Here is a 21443-nt window from a genome sequence, read left to right on the forward strand (position 1 = left end):
AAACTCCCCACCGCAGGGCCTTGTGGATGCTAAAAACTGACTGGAGTTCAAAAAGGGACCAGACACATTCACAGAAGGAAAACAATCCAGTTGCACACAAAGACACAGCCTCCTCTTCAGGAAATCCTTGATCTGCAAATTGAGCTGGCTGGGAAAGTAATCTGAAGGTGAATCACTACAGGCTTGTCCAGCTCTTCTCCTCAGACATCTGCCATGGCTCCCTACCAGATGCAGGGGAAGATGGACCACGTTTGAGCTTAAGGACTCAGAAAAATGTTTGCTCTATGGCACAAATATGTTGGAATTTCTCCCTGGAAAACTTGACAGAAGGTGAAATCTTACTGGACAGCTGCAGAGAGAAGAGCAGCATTGCCCAATTCCTCCTCCCAGCCCCAGGGTTCCCATGGGGGAGTGCTCCTGGGGTTTGTACACGGATTGAAACCGCCTGCAGGGACAGGTAGGCACGGCCATGAGCTGAGACCCACTCATTAAAAAACCCAAAGGTGCCTGTGCAGGTGAGAGGAATCTCTGCGTGACAGTACACAAGGCCATTAAATGTAGCAGACTGAGAGCCTGTGGTTTCTGCGCTCCTCTGAGCAAAAAAAAATAAAATAAAATGAGTGAATCCTCCAAAAGCTGCCAATGCTGGCGCCCCAGCTTCTGTGCAGGGCGCTCAGAGCAAGGGCAGGGACCGGCCCAGATGTGACCGGTGGCATCTGAACTCGGGGGCTCGAGTATCTAGAGAAAGCCTGATAAGAGCCGGGAATTCAAGTGGTCCTGAAATAGTGGTAAGAGCAGCTGGGGAATGCCTCATATGGACACATGGGATGGAGCAGTGGGGCTTGGTATGCAAGGAGGTGACACCTGCCCCACGCACTCGGTGTCACGTTTCGGCCCCGAGAAGGTTTGCAGGGGGCGAGTGACACACAGCATGTCTCCAGCGTGCCGGGGAGGCTGTCCTTCGCCTGCCCTGCACCGAGCTGCAAGAGGAGGGAGGCCGCTCTCCCGTGCAGCCCCCAGGCTTTCACGCTGCTTCCTAGAGTGCCAGGCATCCCTCTGAGCTCTGCAGCACGTGCTCTGGGCTTGCAGTACTGTCCGGGCTTGCATTCCTGTCAGAGGGTCAGCCAAGAAGCCACCAAGTTTGGCCACAGAGGTAGGACCCCAGAAAATCTGCAGCTCTCCCCAGCCTCCCGCGGAGATGCCCCAGGCCCTGTGGCAGGGCGCAGCTCTCCCCGAGCCCTTCTCAGCTACCTGAGAAGCTGTGGCCAGCATCGCTGCGAAGTCCCCTGTGTTGCTGAGAGGTGTTATTTGGAGCAGACAGGGCTGATGTCCAGCAAGCTCAGTTTTCACTCCAGGCTTCAAACAGCTGCAGGGAGCACACAGCTTTCGGAGCAGGCCTCGGGCAAGCAGCGTGGCTCCCTGGCGCCTGGCCTCCCTGGGAGGTCGCTGCTCACCTGCCTCGGGCAGCCAAGTGCCTCTGTGCATCTTTGGGACCTCCTTGGAGCAGTTTAGTCTAACACAGCCTTCTCCTCCAGGCAGGCCTGCAGGGTGGCAGTGGGAGCCCATATTTCCCTTCCTGTAAATTCAAGAGTCTCCTGGTGGCAGGAACACGATGGGTTTGGAGCTCCCCTGGGGTACTTGGCACACGTTACAGGGCTCAGTAGGGCCTGGACTGGAGCATCCCCTGACCTTACTGCCTGGAGGGGCAGGAGGGCGGCTGTGGGGTCCTGTCATCTGCAGGCAACATGCTGTGAGAGCTGCCAGCCTCTGGCCTCCTGGGCCTCGTGCTCTGCCCTGGAGGCTGGCTGGGCCTGGGGCTCTGCGCCCAGGCTGGCAGGCTCAGACAGCCCCGGCTCCTGAGCGCGTAACCCCAGGGCTATCTCTGAGTGAGCACACAGCCTGGCGGGCTGTCAGCATGGGCTGTTAACGAGGGAAGAAGTTTCACAGTCCTCGAGCTTGGCCCAATTGCTTTTCATCCCCTACAGCCCTTCTTATCTCCCCGAAGGGCCTGGGACAGCTTTAATTGGAGTTAGGGCTGCGATGCCAGGTTAAATATGCAAGTTTTCCCCGAGAATAAGGCAATCTGCATCCTGGCCTACATTAAATATATGGATCAGCTTCTGCTCCACCCTCAGGAAGAGCTGAGAGTCATGGTCCTGACTCTGCCATGTCTTTTTTTCCCAGAAAAAAAAAAAAGGCTCATGCTGGATGGCACACTGTGGCTGCCCCACATTGCCTCGATGGGGAAATGAAGAGACCGATCCCCAGGGGGTGGACACCAGCACACTGGGCACCTCCGAGGAGACTCCCTGTCTCCGAGACACTTGCACACCTTAAAAATCAGGGCCTTGGCAGCCTCCAGGCACCCTGCTTGAAAAGACAGGGCAAGCTGCAGAGATCTAAAAACCTTCCCTTGGGTTTTCCAGGCAGAGCTGGAGGCGCCTCTCACCAGCAACCACCCAGACGAGATAAAGCAAGCAGCAGTGAGCACGCAGGCAGCTTTCTGCATGTATTCATTTCCAGTTGATCAAAATCCCGGCAGTGAAATGAAAGCAAGAGCACACGCTGAAAATGGAAACCCTGCCCGGAGAAGGTAGACTGGCCTCCAGAGCCGTCTTTGGCATTTGAATACTTGTTATATTGAAAGGAGGCGGTGTTGGACCTGCAGTTACAGGGCTCTATCTATCCTCTGCTCGTCTCCCAGTCTCTCCTCAGTGAGTTTGGCATGGCAGTGCCACCCCAGATGCTGCTGCAGAGATGACATACCAGCCGCAGGGCTTGAGGGAAGTTTAAGAGCATTTTATATAATGCAGGCTGCTCGGTTAGCTGGGCGAGCCTCCCTCTGCCATGCACGCCCAACACACTCCGTTTTTTTTTGGCTTCGAGTGCACTTTGCGTGTCATCAATGCAAAAAAAATTAAGTGGGTGCAATATGTCATAAAGATAGACTCCCCTACCCCCAAAAACACGCCCAAAAAAGAAAAAACAAACTCATTTTTTTAACATTAAGAGGGAGAGAGCATTTAATCTACCAGCCACAACGATGATACTGATTTATCTTGGTTACTCTGAGCACTGGAAACTCGATACAGCAGGCTCCTCTGGGAGAAGGTGATTGTTTCTATTTCTGCGGGGACTGGAATCCGTGGGATTAAGCAAGATGTTCTGGATGCAGCTCCATCTCCCCGATGCCCGTTTTGGGGCCATGTGGCCGCAGCAGTATTTTGCACGGAGGTAAAAGCCCGGTCAGCACAGAGAAGGGCGCAGTGCAGCTCCATCTGGCAGAGAGCAGAGCCCCCATGAGTCATGAAATGAAGGCGAAACGCGTGGGACTTCTGCAATCAGGAGGACGTAGGCAGTGTTATTTCAGGGCTATTTCAACCCCGTCCTCTGGGACTTCTCCCCTTTGCCTGAGTGTGGGGATTTCTCTGCCCGGTTCCAGGCTCGAGGCAAATAGACACGCGTTAGGGGAGACTAAATACGACAGATATCAAAGCCCATTGTAAAACGTGGGCCCTGCAACAGCAAACAGCTGTAGCTGGCTGTGCTGATGCCCTTCTTGTTCCAGTTGCCCACCTCCTTGATATCTGCGAGGAGGAGCAGCTGCTGCGTTATCTGGAGGCGATCGGCGTTGGAGGCAGGGACCGCATGGTGAGGCCAGCCTGCAAGGGGATGACCCCATCCTCCTGCATTTCATCCCTTAATCTTGTGGTCAGAAGACCTAGCAGGACGGGGGAAGGTGACAAACACCCCCCCCAAGCAAAACACGTGCTTGGGAAAAGGTCTTTCAAAGTGTGCTGGGTGCCCAGGGCTTGCCATTCGGGGTGCACAGTGAGAGGAGCAGCACCCTGCAAGGCAACAGAAGAGCTGCCATGGTTCAGCCCTAAGCAGGATCTTCCTCTCTCTCTCCGTGTGGCCAAGGTTTGAGCTGACATGGTTGGTTAGCTCGGTGTTAGCCACCTCTGGAGAGCTTTTGGAGGAGAATTAGCCTGAAAATACACGGAAGCTCGCAAAGCACCCCGCCTGCCTGAGGAGCAAGGGGTAGCCACACGCAGCCCAGCAGAGCTTATCAGGAGCTCGTGGACACATGAACTCCACAGGAGCAGGGATGCCATTTCACAGGCAGCTGGCTGCAGCTCACAGCACGCCAAGGAAGGGATTAACCCCTTCCATTTCTGAAACAAACGAGGCCTGAGATGCTTTGCTACGTGAGGAACAACCTAGGTGTTGTGAGAGCAGGCGAGGTACAGCTGTGAGCAGGCAAAGAGGAACTGCGTTTTCGCCAGGTGAAGCTCTTGAGTGGCCTATTAAAAGGGAGCCAGGGGAATTGGTTTCCTCTCACAGTGCAGAGCTGAGAGGAGGAAGTCCCTTCTGTGGTATAGCGAGGCTTACAGGAGTTCAAAAAGGGAAACCTTGAAGAACAAGCCAGCAAGGGCTATTAAATGGAGACACCTTGTCTGCTTCAACAAATGCTGATCAGCGGAGCCTGGGTGAGGTTTCAGGGAGCATAGCATGTTTTCCCAGTTCCCTCTCTTCCTTAAGCATCGTTTCTGCTTCTTTGCGTCCTTTTGCCTTAATTTTGTTGAAACTTCCTTGAGGAAAAAAAGAAAGGGAGGTGATGCGCGGAGCACAGGTTGTCCCAGGATTATAATGCTTTATTGTTCGCTAGCCATAAATTAAATCTGCTGTGATAGTCTGAGAGGAGGGCAGATTGGCCTCTTTTATAGCCTTCTTTGTCTCCCTGCAGTCATCATTATTGCCTGGAGCGATGAAAGAGGTGGCCCTGGAAGGGTTGGCAGAGGGAAAGGCTGCTGCTGCTCCCTGTGTGGGTGCCCTCATGGTGTGCTGCACTGGTGGCTCAGGCCTGGCATGATCAAAGTAAGTAAAATTTTAATGCAAGCACCAAGAGCAGACAAGCAGGGCATGCATCAGTCACGCTAGGACAGTAAATGTACTGAGGCAAGGAGGATGTCCTGCTCCAGGGCACCCAATGCAGCCTTGAATATGTAGAGGAGGGTGAATACCATTCAAAATCAGCCAAATTCTCTTCTTTTTTAAAAAAAAAAAAAAAAAAAGGAAAAGAAAAAGAGAAATCTGCCCAAAGCTGGGTAGGGAGGAGCTGTTCTTACAAGCAGCTTAAAGCCAATTTTCCAAGTAACTATGAATCAGACTTTTCTTCTGAAATTATGTGTATCTGGAGAGGAAATAACACTTATTTTTCCTGGCGTGCCTTATTAAGCAGCTAAAAGCAGTGCTATGATGCTAGTGGGTGGGTGTCGGTGATGCTGGGGGCAGTGCTGAATTCACTGCTTCGGGAAGAGAAGGAACTTCTCACATTTTTTAGCTTTCTATTTGGTTAAATCATGGCCTCAGCTGAGGGATGGAGAGGTGAGGATCACAGAGGTCTTCCAACCTCATGATCCCATGGTCTGCACCAGGGGCCCTCAGCTGCTCATGGTAGGCTGTCCATCTACCCATGCTCTTGGCTGTACCGTGGAAAAGGAGCCCTGCTGCACGTAGCTTGCAATATCATGTCCAGGGTAAACAGAAACCAATCTCATGGGCACACCTGGCAGGAGACACCTCAGTGGAGCAAGGTGTCAGAGACCTGGAAACAATCCTTCATCGCCCGTGCAGGTGTGTGAATCTCCATATGGACACACCTATACGTGTGTGTAAGCAGGTCCAAATGTCCAGCAGAGAAACCTTTGTGCCTGCGATGCTGGGGAGATATTTCTGCCCTGTAGGCATGAGCTGGCAATGATTTTTCTTCCCTCTTCTGAGGTGAAAGGACTCCAAAAACTGGAGAGGAAGGGCAAGAACAATGTCCCCATAGTGAGTCAGAGCTATCAGGGCCAGGAGACTTCCCCCATCGTCCTATCCTAAGCCAAACCTTTGCCTGGACTCCTAGCCAAGTCGCCTTGTCCCACCTCCTCAGCAAGGAGGCTTTGAGCAGGGCTTGGCTACAGCCTGTGGAGCTGCGAGGTGAGCTGTGGGGAGGCTGCAAGGCATGGCCTGGGCTGTGGTTCACTTCTCCATCCTCCCTGGGTCTCGCAGCTCACTCGCAGAGCCTGGGAGGAGCAGCTTGACAAGACGGGGCCATCCTGCAGCCTTCTGCTGCTCCCCAGTGGCCGCGTGGAGAAGGCTTCACAGGAGGATCCCAAAGGGTGAATAAAGCCCTGGAGATGTTCAGGGGGCTGCAGCATCTCGAAGTATAGGTCCCGATTCCTTTCTCACCAGCTCCACACCTCACAGATAATTTTCACAGGGCCTGGGAAGAGCAGGACGGCAGAGATGTGGGAGAGATGCGCTCCCAGGCTTGGAGTTCTTAGAAAATAAGTAAATATTTTTAGGTCCATTGGGCACCAAACAGTGCTTTCTGGGTTTATTCTTGCAAAAATCACCGAAGAGGTCACAAAAAAACAACATCTCAGTTTCTGTATTCAGGCAATTCACCTGCTTGTTAAAAATGGTTTTGCTGCTGTTTGCTTTGGGGCTGGTGCTGGGGTACTTTCTCAAAACAGAGAGAGGCAGTGCCTGCTAAGGACCAAAGCAGGAAAATGACAACTGAAGGACAAGGTCTCCAGTCGTTTCCTATCCCTCTGGGCACAGCCCTGCAGGTGTCAGGGTTGTGGTCAGTGTAGAAGTAGGGTGAAATTGGGAAAGCACAGGAAATGGAACATGCCAGTCCCTGATAAGAAAACTGCCTAGGGTGAGAGGTGTTTAAAAATGAAATAAAAAACGCAGCTCTCTGGTTATTTCTGCCTCATCCAGCTTTCTGGGCTGCATGCTCTCTGGATGGGGAAATGTCAGAGAGATTGCACGTATTTTCAGCTTCTATTTCAATCAGTCAAATGATCTGATGTGAAAAACAGGGAGATGAATTGCTGCAATACTTTTCTCAAGACTTTCCTTTGGGGGAAAAAAAAGAAAAACCGAGCCAGTAGGCTGTTTGTGTGCCATGGCTGACCCACATAGATGTGGGTAACTTGAAAAAAGGTGATGCAGGCATGGAGAACAGCACGCTGAGAGCTTAAATGATAAAGGGATGGAGTTTCCTTGCTGAGGCACTAACCTCCATTGAAATTCAGTGCGAAGATCTCCATCTGGGAATGCTGTGAGGGGCAACACTGAAGAAAGGCTGTTATACCAGTGTCATCAGGCCACAGCTTAAAATGGAAGAAAGGGCATCTTGTGATTGCAATCAGCTGTGACACAGCCAAGGAAAATAAAAGATACATTTTGAGTTATGAAAGTTGATGGATGGAAAAGGTGAAAAAACTTACAGCCCCCTCCCACAGGATTTTTTCTATGTGACCAAAATGACTACTTCTGTTGTCAGAAACTGGCAGGCAATGTATGTGCCACGTATTAATCTCTTCTTCTGTGGGTCTTCCCAATCACAGCTTGTGCAGATGAGGGAAGGAAACAAAAGAGGGGGATATGGTTTGAAATAATTTTCACTTTGCAAGCTGAAGAGTGGGGCGTTCGCTCTGCTCCCTCATCTCAAGCCCCTGCTTTGGGGATGCTCCTCACCCAGCTCCCTGCTCCTGAGACCTGCACACCCCTGTTCCCTCGGAGGTGCTGTGAGTGCCTGGCACGCTCGGAGCACCGCACCCTGGCACAAAGGGTGTCTCTGCCTGCGTTTTGGGCACCTCCCCTGTGCCGCACGATGCCCAGGGTGCCCCATCACCAAACGGTGACGAGCACCCAGCCGAGATGCCCACCCCAGAGCCTGCCCTGTGCCGGCAGGTGCCTGTTGCCCAGCTTCACGGAGGCGATCCAGGAGCGATCCCTGCGCCCTGCGCTGCGCTCGGGGCGGCGGCGAGCGCTTTCCCAGGCTGCCGCAGGTGCCTTATCCCACCGGGGGGGCTGTTCCCCCCCTCCTCGCTCCTTGTTGTGCTGCACACCCGTCCTCCCAAGGCCGAAGGGCCAGCGGCAGCCCGTGTTTTGGGTCTGCGCCCCGGCTCTCAAGGTTTTTCCCCGGCTCCCCCCGCCGCCCGGCCCCTCCATAAAGGCGGCTGCGGCCGCCGCGGGGCCGTCGCGCTGCCCCCGCCGGCCCGGAGCCCCCGGAGCCCCCCACCATGGGCCGCCCCCCGCCGCTCCGCCTCCTCCTCCTCCTCATCCTCGCCGCCCTCCTGCCGCCCCCCGGGGCCCGCCGAGCCCGTGAGATGGGGCTGGAGGGAGGGAGGGGGCGATTGGGGTTGGGGTTGGGGGTCCCCTTCCCGGGACGAGGTGGGGAAGGGGGGGGATGGCGCAGGGCTGAGCGCCCCCCTCGCCTTCCTCCCGCAGCCCCCGGCGGCCCCCCGTGCGCTGCCACCCGGCAGGCAGCCTGCGGGGCTGGCTGCGGCCCCGTGCCCTGGCTGTGCGATGGAGAGAGGCAGTGTCCCAACGGGACGGACGAGATGTGTGGTGAGTGAGGGTGGTGGGTTTTTTTTTTGGGTGGGGGGGGTTTGGGGGGCACATCCTGCGCTGGGCAGCCCCTCAGGGCACGGGGATGCATCCTGGAGCCTCCTCCTCGGAGGATGCCGGGGCAGTGGGGACCATGGTGGTTGTTCCCGGAGCTGTGGGAGATCCCACTGACCATGTGCTGTCCCCACTGACCGTGTGCTGTCCCCACTGACCGTGTGCTGTCCCCGCAGATGCTCCCTGTGGCGGGGACCCCCACGCGTGGCAGTGTGACGACGGCCGCTGCGTTTCCAGCAGCTGGCGGTGCGACGGCGCTGCCGACTGCCCGGATGGCTCCGACGAGCAGGACTGCGGTAGGTGGGCCCCAGAGGGCTGAGAGGGGCCGAGAGGGTCTCTCGGGGGGCGCAGGGCGAGGTGTGAGCGTGGCTCCGTCCCCGCAGTGTGTGGGGCGAAGAAGCTGCAGTGTCCCGGCACTCACCACTGCATCCCGCACTGGGAGCTGTGTGACCGGCACCAGGACTGCGAGGACGGCTGGGACGAGGAGGGCTGTCCCCTGCAGCCCTGCCTGCCCGGGCAGTGGCAGTGCAGGAACAGGGTGTGCATCGCGGCCGAGTGGAAGTGCAACGGGGTCGACGACTGCGGCGATTCCTCGGACGAAGACGTCTGTGGTGAGTGGGCACGCGAGATGCTCCTTGGTGGGCTGAGACCTGCCCGGGGTGGTACGTGTGAAGTTTTTTTGGCCTTCCCAGACCCCAGCTCCCCTTGGGATGGTGGGAACCTGCAGACACTTTGTGGGACCTCCCCACAAATCAGGGACCCACAGCACCTCCCGTGCCCTCCTGGCATTGCTCTCCCCTCCTGACACGAGCTGTGTGTGCCGCAGCCCCCTGCCCGGCCGGCATGGTGAGGTGCGACGAGGGGAAGTGCATCCTGGAGTCCCTGATGTGCAACGATGAGGATGACTGCCTGGACGGCACCGACGAGCCCAGCACGTGCGGTGAGCGGGCGTGGGGCCGGGGGAGCTGCGAGAAGCAGCCCCGAATTATTTCACTCCTCCACTGCCTCCCTGCAGGGCGGAGCTGCTTTGTGCGCAACGGGGGCTGCGCGGAGACGTGTGCTGACACCCACTGGGGCGTGCGGTGCTCCTGCGGGGCCGGCTGGGTGCTGCAGGCCGACGGGCAGAGCTGTGCTGGTAAGGAGGGGTTGGGGTGTGCACACTTTGGCCTTGCCAGAGCCAGCGTTCGTGCAGGAGCACCCACTTCAGCTCTGCTCCTGCCCACGTCTCCTACCTGGCCCCGAGAAGGCTGCGTGCAGGTCGTGTCCCTGCTGTCGCCGATGGGTTTGGGGTCTGGGGGCTGTCTGGGTAGTCCCTTGTGGCCAGGGGCTGGTGGTGCTGCCTGAAGGGAGCCGGGCAGCCGTGCCGTGGGCTCCCTCCCAGCAGCTGCTGTCGCTGCAGATGTAGACGAGTGCTCCTTGGAGTACAGCCCCTGCAGCCAGCTGTGCCGGAACACGCCGGGATCTTTCAGCTGCTCCTGCCTCCAGGGCTACACGCTGCGCCACGGCACCATCTGCGAGGTGGCAGGTAGGGTGTGCTGGGCTGCCTTGCCCGCCCCGAATCTCGTCCCATTCCCATCCACCTGCTGACACCGTCCCGGCAGACAACTCCACGCAGCTCCTGGTGGCCGTCGGGGAGGACCTGGCTCTTCTGGACGTGCGGACCCAGGCGTACCGACCCCTGCTCTCCACCGAGACCGAGCCCCGTGCCCTGGTGTACGACCTGCTCCGGGAAACCTACTACTGGCTGACGGAAGAGGGTGAACTCTGCGCCCATCACCCGGGGAAAGGAGCACGACTTCTCTACGCAGGTGCGGAGACACAAAGGTGGTGGGGCTGAGAGCTGGCCTGCCACCCCGGCCCTGCTTTCCTGCAGTGGAGAGGGAAAAGCTGGAGTGTGTGGCCAGGAGCCGAGGCTGTGAGCATTAACCACTGTGTCTCTGCAGATGCTGGGGAGGTGAACAGCATCTCCGTGGACTGGTTCACGGGGCAGCTGTACTGGGCCAGCAGCCACCCCGCGGCCATCTGCGCGGGGCTGGGTGACGGCCGGGGCTACGTCAGGGTGCTGGGGAAGGACGTGGCCCCAGAACAGCTGACGGTGTACCCCGCTGCGAGGTAAGGAGCTGGGGAGGCAGTGCTCGGAGCTGAGGCTGTGAGTTTAGCGTGTGAGGGGGGTTTGGGCAGCCCTTGGGGCACACCAAGAGCTGGGTGCCTGTCCTCAGGTCCCTGTACTGGGTGAACCGTGGGCAGAGGGGCCGCACGGTCATCGCTGCAGCCGGCATGGACGGCTCGAACCGCCGGGAGCTCACGGTGGTGTCGATGGAGGAGCCTGTGGGGCTGAGCCTGGACTACGTGGCCGGCAGGCTGTACTGGATCAGCGAGTACAAGGAGGTAGGGACGGGGGGCGGCAGGGCTCAGCCCCGCCACGAGCTGGGAGGTGGCGAGGAGGGGCTGGGAAGGGCACCCTGAGGCACGGGGTGCCCCTGTGGCACGGGGTGCCCGTGCCGAGGCGTGCCACGTGGCGGCTGTGCCCCGTCCCCAGTCCATCGAGACGCTGCGGGTGGATGGCAGCGGGCGCCACTCCTTCCCCTCCGTCCTGCGGAGCCACGCCGAGCCGCTGGGCCTGGCCGTCTTCGAGAGCCGCTTCTTCTGGGCCGACGGCACCGAGCTGGTGTCCGCCAGCAGGGCCTCTCCCCGGGAGCACGCCGTGCTGCTGCGGGCCCCCGTCTCGGCCTTCACGGTGCTGCACGTGCTGCAGCAGCCTCCACGTGAGTACTGCGCCGGGCAGCCTGCCCATGGGTGCAGGGAGAAGTGCGAGGGGTGGCAGCTGCCCGAGCTCCTCGTGTCCCCTTTGCTCCCAGGGGATACCGCTGCCTGTGCGCCGGGTCTGTGCAGCCACCTCTGCCTCCTGTCCCCCGTGCACCCCCAGGGATACCAGTGTGCCTGCCCGGAGGGCCTCTACCTCCTGCCCTCGGGGAAGTGTGCAGGTGAGCAGGGCTGCAGGCTGCCTCCCTGCCTTGGGGCGCTTCGGGGAGGGCCCTGGGGAGCCCTTCCTGGTGCTGTGCCCCATGCAGGGGGGGAAACGAGGAGCTGTCTGCACCCTGGGGAGGGGATGGTGACGCTGGAGCCACGCTGACACGCTGTCCTTGTGCCCCACAGAGCTGTCCATCGCCTACTCCTCAGGGAAAGCCATCTCCCTGGTGCAGGTGGGCCCCGGGCCACGCAGCCGACGAGTGCAGCAGTGGTGGGAGCCCCTCCAGCTGCAGGACGTGGACTGGCAGAGGTCGGTGCTCTACGGGACGGACGACCGCGGGACCCTGCTGCGCCTCGTGGGGCACGCCGGGAGGAGAGAAACCATCGAGACCAGGCTGCCAGGTGAGACCCCGTGGGGTGCCGGAGCCCCCCAGAGCTCCCAGAGATGCGAGGCTCTTCTGCCAGAGAGCTCCGCAGTCCCTTGGTGCCCACGCTGGGGCTGTGCCCTGGCTGTAGGGACAGGGGGGGACCCAGGCGGAGGAGCTGGGCCGTGGGGCAGCCCCATAACTGCTTGCTTGCCTCTTGCCAAGTCTGCTCTGCCCGCGTGGACGTCCGCTCGGGGAGCCTGTACTGGCTGGCGTGTAACCGGAGGGACATCGGGGTGACCCAGGCGCCCAACATGACCTCGCATGTCCTGCACCGCGCCCGCAGCAGCATCCAGCACCTCTTCTTGGACTGGCAGCGGGGAGCTCTGTACTGGCTGGCTCCTGGGCAGCCCCTGCAGCAGCTCAGCCTGGCGGGGGGTGACCCACGGGATGCCTGGAATGAGACCTGGCCTGGAGAGCTGCCCGTGGCCATGGACAGCAGGGCCTTCACCCTGCTCTGGAGCTCAGACCTGGGTGAGTGCTGGAGAAATCTGGAGCAGAGGGGGTTGCTGTAGAGGCAGGAGCGACCAGTGATGCTCTCTGCATGCAGCAGGTCCCTGCCTGGGCAGTGAGATGCTCGTGGGACAGGCTTTGTCCCACAGGTGGGCTCCTGTCCTCAGCCATGGGGTCCCTGCCATAACTGGGGGCTGTGGGGGCACAGGGCGGGCCACAAGGGGTGCCGGAAAACCCCAGGTCCAAAACATCCCCCTCTGCCTGCAGGCCTGAGGGCGCTGAGCCTGACCAAACGGCAAGCGGTCACCCTGGCACCCAGCTGGCCCCATGGCCTCGTGGCTGCCTTCGAGCCCTACCTGGTGTCTGTTAACAAGACGTCTCTGCTGCTCTGGGACCGGCGGACGCTGGCCCTCGTGCTGGCCGTGCCAGCAGAAGGCGTGCAGGGAGCGGTGGCCTTCGTGGAGCTGGAGCTGCCTGCAGGTGAGAGGGGCTGGGGCCAGCAGGGTGCCTGGTGAGGCTGGGTGGCCCGAGCAGGGGCAGTGCCGGGGTGCAGGGGGCATCTGGGCTGCTCCTGGACGTGCCTGGAGCGTGGGCAGCCCCAAATCCAGGCTCGTGTTCCAGTGCCAACGAGCAGAGGGCCTGCCCTGCCGCTCCATCCGCCCGTGACCGCCGCGTCGAGGACGAGCACGAGCCCTGCCTCGAGGACACGCCCGGCCACCACCTCCACCACACCACCTCCGCCACGCAAGACGACCACCGCTGCGCCTCCCACCACAGCGCCAACCACCTCCAGCACGTCCACGCCGGCCAAAACCACCCCTGCACCAACCACCACCACCACCAGCACCACCACGTCCACCCCAACCACCACCTCTGCGCACGCCACCACCCAAACAACATCAACCAAGGTCCCCTCCGTGCGGTCACCCACCACGAGGAGCTCCACCACCACCACCACCACCACCACCACCACGAGGAGCACCACCCTGTCCGTGCCACCCCAGCCCGCTGCCCCACGGCTAACCACGAGCACGCAGCACCCGCCCAGCCCTGCACGCCCCCTCCCCGCCGCCCCCCACCTCTCCTGCCCTCGCACACACGTGCCCTGCCGGGACGGCACCGAGTGCGTGGCGCAGGAGTACGTGTGTGACGGGGAGAGGGACTGTGCAGACGGCTCTGACGAGGACGGCTGTGCCCAGCTCTGCGACACCCCAGGTAGGAGCCTTTTTCCCTGAGCAGACGGGTGGCTGAGTGCCAAGAGTGCTGGTGGGGCATTTTCAGTCACCGGGGGGTGCTGGCACCCTGCCCGGCACGGCTCCTCATCTCCCCAGGGGCCTTCCACTGCGTGAGCGGCTCCACGTGCGTCGGGGCGGGCGAGCGGTGCGACGGGGTGCCGCAGTGCCCCGACGCCTCGGACGAGGCGGGCTGCTGGAGCCCCACGCCGGACTGCGCCCTGCGCTGCGACGCCGCCACCCGCTGCGTCCCCGAGAGCTGGCTGTGCGACGGCCACGCCGACTGCCTGGACCACGCCGACGAGCAGCGCTGCGGTGAGACCCCCGGCGGGCGGCCCCGGGGGTGGTTTGGGGTTGAGCTTTGGGTTCCCTCTTTCTCATCCGTCCCCCTCTCCCCCCGGCAGCGCCCAAGGAGTGCAGCCCAGCCGAGTTCCCCTGCCGCAGCGGGCAGTGCGTGGCCCTGTCCCTGCGCTGTGACGGGGACCGGGACTGCCGGGATGGCTCGGACGAGGAGGGCTGCGCGGTGCCACGGCCCCTGCTGTGCCGCGAGGGCGAGGTGGCGTGTCCCCGCAGCAGGCAGTGTGTGCCACAGGCCTGGCGCTGTGACGGGGCCGCCGACTGCGAGGACGGCACGGATGAGGAGGTGGGAGTGAGCTGGGGACCCCCTGCCCCAATTCCCAGGGGGCTGGTGGCACCGCTCACCCCGTCCCTTGCTCCTGCAGGACTGTCCCCAGGAGGAAGGGCCGTGCCGTGACCAGCAGTGGGGTTGTTCCCGGGACCACGAGTGCGTCCCCAGCGCCTGGCGGTGCGACGGAGAGGAGGACTGCAGGGATGGCAGCGACGAGGCCAGCTGTGAGCAATGCGCTGCGTGTCCCCTCCGTGTCCCCCCGCGGGCAGCGGGCCCTGCTCTGCGCTGAGGGGAAGGGTCCTGTGTGCAGAGAGCCCCCTCCCAGCACCGCTGGTGGCTCCAGGCCCCGGCTGGGTGTTGTCCCCATGGGGCTGGTGGCCTCGGCGTTAGGATATCCTGAGGGCAGGCTGCTGGCACAGCTCTGGGCATTGCTGCCACGCGTCCTGGGCACCCTGCGGGCACAGCTCAGCTCGCCCTGGGCACGTGGAACTGGTGGACGAGGCTCAGGGCAGCTTCCCCCTGTGTGTCCCCGCAGGCCAGCCCGCTCCGTGTCCGAGCCACGAGTACCCCTGCGGGCTGGGGGTCTGCCTCAACGTCTCCCTGGTGTGCAGCGGGCGGCAGGACTGCGTGAACGGCTCAGACGAGGGGGGGAACTGCTCCCTGCCCTGCCAGCTACGCTGCTCACAACTCTGCCACCCTTCACCCCAGGGCCCCGTGAGTGCCAGCAGCCCTCACCCGGGGGCTTGCACTGCTCTGCTGCCCTGTCCCGGCTGCAGGAGGAGCCCCAGGCTCACCTCTTTCCCCACAGAGATGCTACTGTGCCCCCGGCTACCGGCTGGCCGAGGACGGCCTGACCTGCATGGACATAGATGAGTGCACGGAGTGGGGTGAGCGAGCCTGCAGCCAGACCTGCCTCAACGCCCCGGGGTCCTACAGCTGCAGCTGCCTCCCTGGCTACCTGCTGGAGCCCGACGGCCGCGTCTGCAAGCTGGGTGGTAAGCACAGGGGTCTGCAAGCATCAGGGGGGGCGTGCTGTGCCCCAGAGGGCTCTGTCACCTGGGATGGCCGTGTTTCCCGGGGCTGTGGGGCCACCAGGGGCTGAGGGAGCTCTGTGTCACCCCCAGGACCCGAGCCCGTGCTGCTGGTGGCCGTGCAATCAGAGGTGCTGTCCTACGGCCTGCGGAGCGGGCGCGAGGAGGTGCTGCTGGCCACCGACAAGGAGCGCGTCGTCTTCTCCCTCGACTATGACCCGGTGGAGAGGAAAGTTTTCTGGATGGACCTGGCCACGGAGAGCATCAGCTGGCAGGGCCTCGACTCGGGCAAGAAGGGCACGTTGGTGAAAGGTAGGCTGTGGCTGCCCTGTGTCTGTGCAGTCCCTAGGATGCAGCTGCACCAGGCTGCGTCCCCTCGCACGCAGAGGTGCTGGGGGGAGCCTGAGCTCCTGGGGTGCTGGAGACCCAGCCTGGGAGCGTTTTTGCCCCAGCATTTTGCCCTCTGGGTGCTGACTCCTGGGCACGTCGCAGGGGTGAGGTCAGACTGCATCGCTGTGGACTGGCTCGGGAGGAACCTGTACTGGACGGACGGGGCAGCGGGGCAGGTGCTGGCCACCCGGCTGGGGGCTGCCTGGCGAGGGAAACCAGAGTACACCGTGGTGCTGGATGGAGACATGGACCAGCCCCACTCCCTGGTGCTCCAACCTTTAGCAGGGTAAGTTTGGGGTAGGAGGACTCGGAGACCTTCTTGCCAGCCCTGCCCTGATCCGTTTTCCCCCTGCAGAAGCAGGCAGTGGGGTGGGGGAGAGTTGGGATGGCCTCACCTGGGTGCTGTTGGGGCTGTGTGACTGGGGAAGAGGAACCCCAGGCACCTGCCCCTGCCTCAGGCAGAGCTCTTAGCGCATCCCTGATGGAAAGGGGTACAGTACAGCATCCCTGTGCTGTCCTCCTCCCACCAGGGTGCTGTACTGGTCCGAGGTGGGGAGCCTCCCCCGCCTGATGGAGGCCACCATGGACGGGAGCCGGCGGCGCGTGCTGCTGGCCCAGGGGCTGGGCTGGCCCACGGCGCTGGCCCTTGACCTCCCCGCCTCGAGGATCTTCTGGCTGGATGAGAAACTGAGCAGCCTGGGATCCGCACGCCTGGACGGCACGGACGTGAGGGTGCGTGCTGGGTGCTACAGGGCTGGGTCGGGTGCCAGGGGCTGTTCTAAAAACCCCTCTACTCCTCCAGGTGCTGCAGCTGGGCTGGGTCCGGAGCCCCTTTGCCGCAGCAGTGTGCGAGGGGCAGCTCTACTGGTCGGAGAGGAAGACGTGGTCGGTGCTGCAGGTGGACAAGGCTGCTGGCAAGAACAGGACCGTGCTGCTCAAGCAGCACGGGCAGCCCCACGGCCTCCAGGTACCTACCCCACGGACCCCAAACCCTGCTGCACCCGCTCTGCTCGGGCACAGGGCGTGGAGGCACTGCGAGCCGTGGTCCTTGGGGTGCTGATCCCTGTGCTCAGGGGTCACCAGCTCTCTGGTGGAGCTGCGAGGCCCTGCTCGGGCTATGGGGCTGAGCCTGCCTTGCCCTACAGGTGATGCACCCAGCCCTGCGCCCGGCGGTCCCCAACCCGTGCGCGGCACGTGGCTGCTCCCACCTGTGCCTGCTGAGCGCCCGGCACTCCGGGCAGTGCCGCTGCCCTGCTGGGCTGACCCTGGCTGCCGATGAGACCACCTGCCTGCCCCTCCACGACTCAGCCTTCGCCCTCCTCGCATCACCAGCAGCCGTGATGCAGGTACCTGCAGGGCCAGGCCGGGGGGGCTGCTCCCCTCGCCGCTTTTTTTGGGAGCGGGGTCCCCGTCCCAGCGCTGTCTCCTTCCCTCAGGTCTACCTGAAGGATCTGCCCACAACAGCCACATCCCAAGGCCTCCCTCCGCACCGGGCCCTGCCGCTGGCCAAGGTGGGGCGCCTGACTGCTGTCGACTACATGGTGAAGGACAAGAGCCTGTATTTCGCCGAGGCGGGGGGCGACTCCATCGGGCTGCTGCGCCTGAAGGACTCGGGCCGGCTCTCCTGGCAGCGGGCGGTGGCCGTGGAGGGCTCGGTGTCCTCCCTGGCCCTGGACTGGCTGAGTGGAAACCTCTACTGGCTCGGGGGGCAGCCGGCCAGCCTCCAGGTGGCTGCGCCCGGCGGGCGCTGGGCCCTGGAGCTGCTCAGCGAGGGGCTGCAGGGGGCTGCCTGGCTGGCCCTGTGCCCTCGCGCCTCCACCATGTGCTTCGTCACCGCGGCGGGGAGGCGAGGGCCGGGAAACGTGGTGGAGTGCGCGGCCATGGACGGCAGCGGCCGCAGGGTGCTCTGGAGGAGAGCCCGGTCCCCTGCCGGCCTCGCCTTCGGGGGTGCCGGCACCAGGCTGTACTGGGCAGACCGGGGTGAGTCTGGGGTCCACCTAGGGTGCTGTGGGAGCTGGGGGGGACTCGGTGCAGCCCCAAAGGGCAGCCCTAAGCCATGGTGTCTGTGCCCGCAGAGAGGGGTGCGATCGGCAGCATCGAGCTGGACGGCTCCCACTTCCGAGTGGTGCGGGAGGGGCTGCACGGCCTCTCACTCTTTGCCATCAGAGACGGCTTTCTGCTCTGGACCACGGCCTCCACAAATGGTGAGTCCATCTGGGATGCACTTCAGCTCCTCCTGCTGCCCCGGGACTCGGGGTCTCTGCCAGTCCCTGTGGGATACCGGGTATAGGGCAGGCTGGAGGAGCCCCACACCTCTGTGGGAGGAGGTGGAGGGGTGCTGAAGCCGCTGTGTGTCCCCAGGCTCCAGCAAGGTCTGGCACAGCCGTCTGGAGCAGGCCAAGAGCTGGTGGTTCCCGATGGAGCAGGAGCTGGTAGCCTTGAGGATTTACAGCCAGATCTCACAAGAAGGTGGGTCTGGGGCTGCCCCAGCCTCTGGTGCGTGGGGCACCGAGTGAGGCCCTGCTAACTCCTGCTGTCCCGGCAGGCACCCACGGCTGTGCGAAGAGCAACGGGGGCTGCAGCCAGCTCTGCCTGCCCACCCCCACGGGGCGGCAGTGCCGCTGCGCCCTGGGGTACCGCCTGGTGCGCGGGGTGAGCTGCGTGCTGGCCCCGCCGTGCCCGGCCCCGCTGCGGGCTTGTGCTGACCTCCAGAGCTGCATCTCCGGAGAGCAGCTCTGCGACGGGCACCCCGACTGTGCTGATGGCTCCGATGAATCGGGCTGTAAGTGCTCACCCCCTGCCGGGGCACCTCGGCGTCTCCTTTGGCTGGGAAGGGGGCTCTCACCCGGCTCTGTGCTCGCTCCTCCAGGCCCCTCTGTGGAGCCGAAGACGCAGGTTCCCGCGGTGGTGGCACCCTCAGGCATCTCCCACGCGGAAGAGGAGAAACCAGCCATGCCCTCAGCCGCCCCTGCGCCTCGGCAGCCCGTCCCCAGCCTGCCTGCAGCCCCCGGGGAGCACCGAGAGCCCTTCCTGGTAACCCCCAACACTGAGGAGGTGCTGGGGGCCGTGCCCTGCAGCAGCGAGACGTGCAACCTGCGCGGGGACTGCGCCATCGAGGCCGGGCGGGTGACCTGCCACTGCGCCCTGGGCTACCGCGGGGACTACTGCGAGGAGGCCGAGGTGCAGCCGGTGGCAGGACCCATCGCCCTGGGGGTGGCCGTGCTCCTGCTGCTGGCCGCCGCTGCCGTGGGGGCCCTGGCCTACATGCGGAGGCAGGACAGGCGGAGGAGGTGAGCTGTGGGGTTGGAGAGGGGCCCGGGGGCAGAGCGGGGTCTGGTGCGCCCCTCTGCCACGTGGAAAGCTGCAGTGAACCCAGCAGGACAGTGACAAATGTTGAGATCCTGCTCCACCTTGAAGGCAGGGCTCTGTCGCTCTCAGATGCTTTATTTGCTCTCCGCAGGACCTCGAGCACCGCTTCCACCCGCGTGCTCACCCTGTACCACCGTGAAAGCGACCCCGAGGAAGAGGACGAGGAGGAGGAAGAGCTTCCCCCCAAAAGCGACACCTTTGTGAACGAAGCTTATGACGGGAAAGAGGTGAGCAGCGTGCGGAGTGGGCCCTGCTCTGAACCCTCCTGAAAGCCTGGCTTGCCCTGGGGCTCCTCCAGATACACCTCAGGCCCAGTGCATGCCTGCTGAGGCGAGAGAGGAGCAGGATGCGGGGATGCCAGGAGGCTGAGCTGATGGAGGGGCTGTCCCGCTCCTCCTGTGGCCAGAAGCCCCGTGCCAAGGTGTGGGTGGGCCCAGGATGCTGGTGTAGATCCATCCTCCATGCATTAATCTGTTGTCTCTGCAGGAGCCGCCAGCCGTGCTTGGGAAGGGACCGCCTCGCCCCGCTCCTATATTTCCATAAAGGAACATGGTGCAGCAGCTCTGGTGCCGTGGTGCTTTGTGTCTGGGGGAGCAGAGCGTGCTCAGGGCTCTGTTGGGGTGGGAAAATGGCCAGAAGAGCTCTGCGAGCAGGCTGGCTGGGCTCAGCCCCCTTACGCAGGCTGGTGGGTGGGATTTTATGGTGCAGTCCTGGCCCCTTGGGTGTCCCTTACAAACCAGTGCAGCCAGTTCTGCTGCCTTGCACCAGCCTCACGGTGGGAAGCAGAATCTAGGCAATTTTTCCCCAGAGTGGCTGTGCTTTGGAGGAAGGAGAAACCTCCTCCTGAGCCCGTTTTAACCACGGGAGAGGAGTCCTTGAGGAAGGCGGCTGTAAAAGCCACCTGTCCTCCCGCAGACCTTCCCTCCCCGCTCCAGGTGAAGCTCAGGGGAGCAGGGTTGGCCGTGCCCCTGGCTCTCAGCCCAGCCTGCCTGGCAGAAAGCCCGTAACTACCCCACGGCACGGACCTGTTCCTCTTCATTTATTTTCATGTTTACACAGCCCTGAGCTGAGCGGAGGTGTGGGAGGCGCTCCCCTCCCCTCTCCCCCACCCTGCAGGCTGTGCAGTTGTAAGCAGCCTCCTGCTCGTGGGAGAACACCCTGAAACGCCGCACGGTGCAGGGCCGGGAGCACACAAAGCCCAGCTTTGGCACAGTCACGAAGCCTGGAGCGGGGCAGCCTTTTGAGGAGGCTGCAGGGATTCAGGCTGGGTCCTTGTTGAGGTGCCCTGGAGCCCGGGGAGGCAGCAGCCAGCACCCTTCCCAGCACCAGGCGGGGCAGTGCCCGCTGCTCTCCCCGTGCTGGGGCTACAGGTCGGAGTCACAAGGCAGGGTGCTCTTCCAGGGCCGCCCATCTCGCTCGTCCTCCAGCACGTCCCAGGGGTTGCTGTAGCTGCTGGAGGGTGGCCCGGGCTCCCGCGTAGGGCCGGGGGGATATTTGGGGGCCCTGCGCTTCTTGCAGCAGCAGTGGAAGCTGAGGGTGAGGGCCAGCCCCCCCAGGATCTCCAGGCAGCTCCCCAGGTAGCTCAGCACCAAGCTGTAACCCACAGCCAGCGTGCTGCCGGTCACTGCAGGCAGTGCCCACAGCTCGTGGGTGTACCAGGACACGGGGAGGAGGCTCAGCAGCCCCGAGAGGAGCAGCACCAGCCCCGCTGCCCCAGCCACCGGGTGCCGGGGCTCCTCCTGCCAGCAGCGCACCCCCAGGGTGGCCACCACCAAGCCCAGCAGGGTGAGCACCAGCGAGCTGGGCATCAGCCCTCGGGCCACCTGCACGGGCACCTCCTTGAAGTAGCCCAGCTCGTCGGCCTGCCCGCAGAGGCGCTGGTGGCTGCTCTGCCTCTCGCTGCACAGCTCCCAGATGCCCTGCTCGAAGACCAGGTCGGAGGGCTGCTCGGGGACGAGGCTCACCTGCCTCCAGCTGGGCGTCATCGTGCCTACCAGCGTCAGCAGGAGCCCGCAGGGGCACAGCACCAGGCCCACGATCATCGCCTTCGGTGTCCTCATGCTCAGAGAGGTGGGGGGGTGCTGCCCAAATTCAGCTCCCGCTTGCCGGAGGGAGGGAGATCAGCGCCAGCTCCGTGCCCGTGGGGTTTATCCCGCGACACGGAGCCGTGCTGCGGGAGGTGCTGGCAGCAGGAGGAAGTGCAGGCAGGGAGGAGCCGGGGGCAGGCAGCAGAGCTGGGCAGCACCCAGGCAGCACAGGGGGGGCAGCACCCTCCGGCAGCACCCTGCAGCAGCACGGCGGGGCTGCGGCACCGCAGGAGCCACCAAGGCATCGCTCTCCGCTCTGCCCTCGCAGGTAGAAGGGCTGGGAGGCCAGGGGCAGGAGCCGGTTGATGGAAATCATTCATTAAAATGCAATTGCGACTCTAGTTGTAATCGGTAAGGACGCTGTGTGGTCCTCTGCTGGCCCAAAAGTTCTT

General features: G+C 62.6%; 2 protein-coding genes and 1 long non-coding RNA gene across 3 annotated transcripts; 2 read left to right on the plus strand and 1 right to left on the minus strand.

Annotated features, from left to right (window-relative positions):
• The first annotated feature begins 3904 nt into the window (after nt 1-3904).
• Nucleotides 3905-8041, plus strand: LOC311435674. The gene is made up of 3 exons (XR_014692307.1): nt 3905-4490; nt 4748-4878; nt 7092-8041. It is a non-coding gene; the product is annotated as an uncharacterized lncRNA (long non-coding RNA).
• Nucleotides 8042-8063: 22 nt separating this feature from the next.
• Nucleotides 8064-21145, plus strand: LOC311435656 (uncharacterized protein). The gene is made up of 33 exons (XM_084516893.1): nt 8064-8166; nt 8293-8412; nt 8643-8762; nt 8850-9077; nt 9293-9406; nt 9482-9601; nt 9866-9991; nt 10068-10274; nt 10410-10578; nt 10686-10854; nt 11006-11231; nt 11325-11450; nt 11623-11838; nt 12027-12335; nt 12582-12794; nt 12936-13529; nt 13646-13861; nt 13951-14189; nt 14269-14398; nt 14710-14888; nt 14983-15169; nt 15299-15517; nt 15698-15881; nt 16126-16327; nt 16398-16562; nt 16741-16941; nt 17032-17575; nt 17671-17799; nt 17957-18064; nt 18141-18377; nt 18465-18885; nt 19056-19191; nt 19451-21145. The coding sequence occupies exons 1-33, from the start codon at nt 8085-8087 to the stop codon at nt 19505-19507; spliced, it is 6693 nt and encodes a 2230-aa protein (XP_084373019.1). The 5' UTR covers nt 8064-8084; the 3' UTR covers nt 19508-21145.
• CLDN23 (claudin 23) lies at nt 19989-21024 on the minus strand (the record flags this gene model as incomplete). The annotated part of the gene is made up of 1 exon (XM_084516916.1): nt 19989-21024. The coding sequence occupies one exon, from the start codon at nt 21022-21024 to the stop codon at nt 20329-20331; it is 696 nt and encodes a 231-aa protein (XP_084373042.1). The 3' UTR covers nt 19989-20328.
• Nucleotides 21146-21443: the final 298 nt, after the last annotated feature.

This window comes from Aythya ferina, assembly GCF_964211825.1.
Source record: "Aythya ferina genome assembly, chromosome: 4".
Classification (NCBI taxonomy): domain Eukaryota; kingdom Metazoa; phylum Chordata; class Aves; order Anseriformes; family Anatidae; genus Aythya; species Aythya ferina.

Coding starts and splice junctions, on each gene's coding strand:
- LOC311435656 (XM_084516893.1), top strand. CDS start 8,085: ATGGGCCGCCCCCCGCCGCTCCGCCTCCTCCTCCTCCTCATCCTCGCC. Junction 12,336..12,581: donor GCTCTGGAGCTCAGACCTGG/GTGAGTGCTGGA, acceptor CTCTGCCTGCAG/GCCTGAGGGCGCTGAGCCTG. Junction 16,328..16,397: donor TGGACGGCACGGACGTGAGG/GTGCGTGCTGGG, acceptor CTACTCCTCCAG/GTGCTGCAGCTGGGCTGGGT.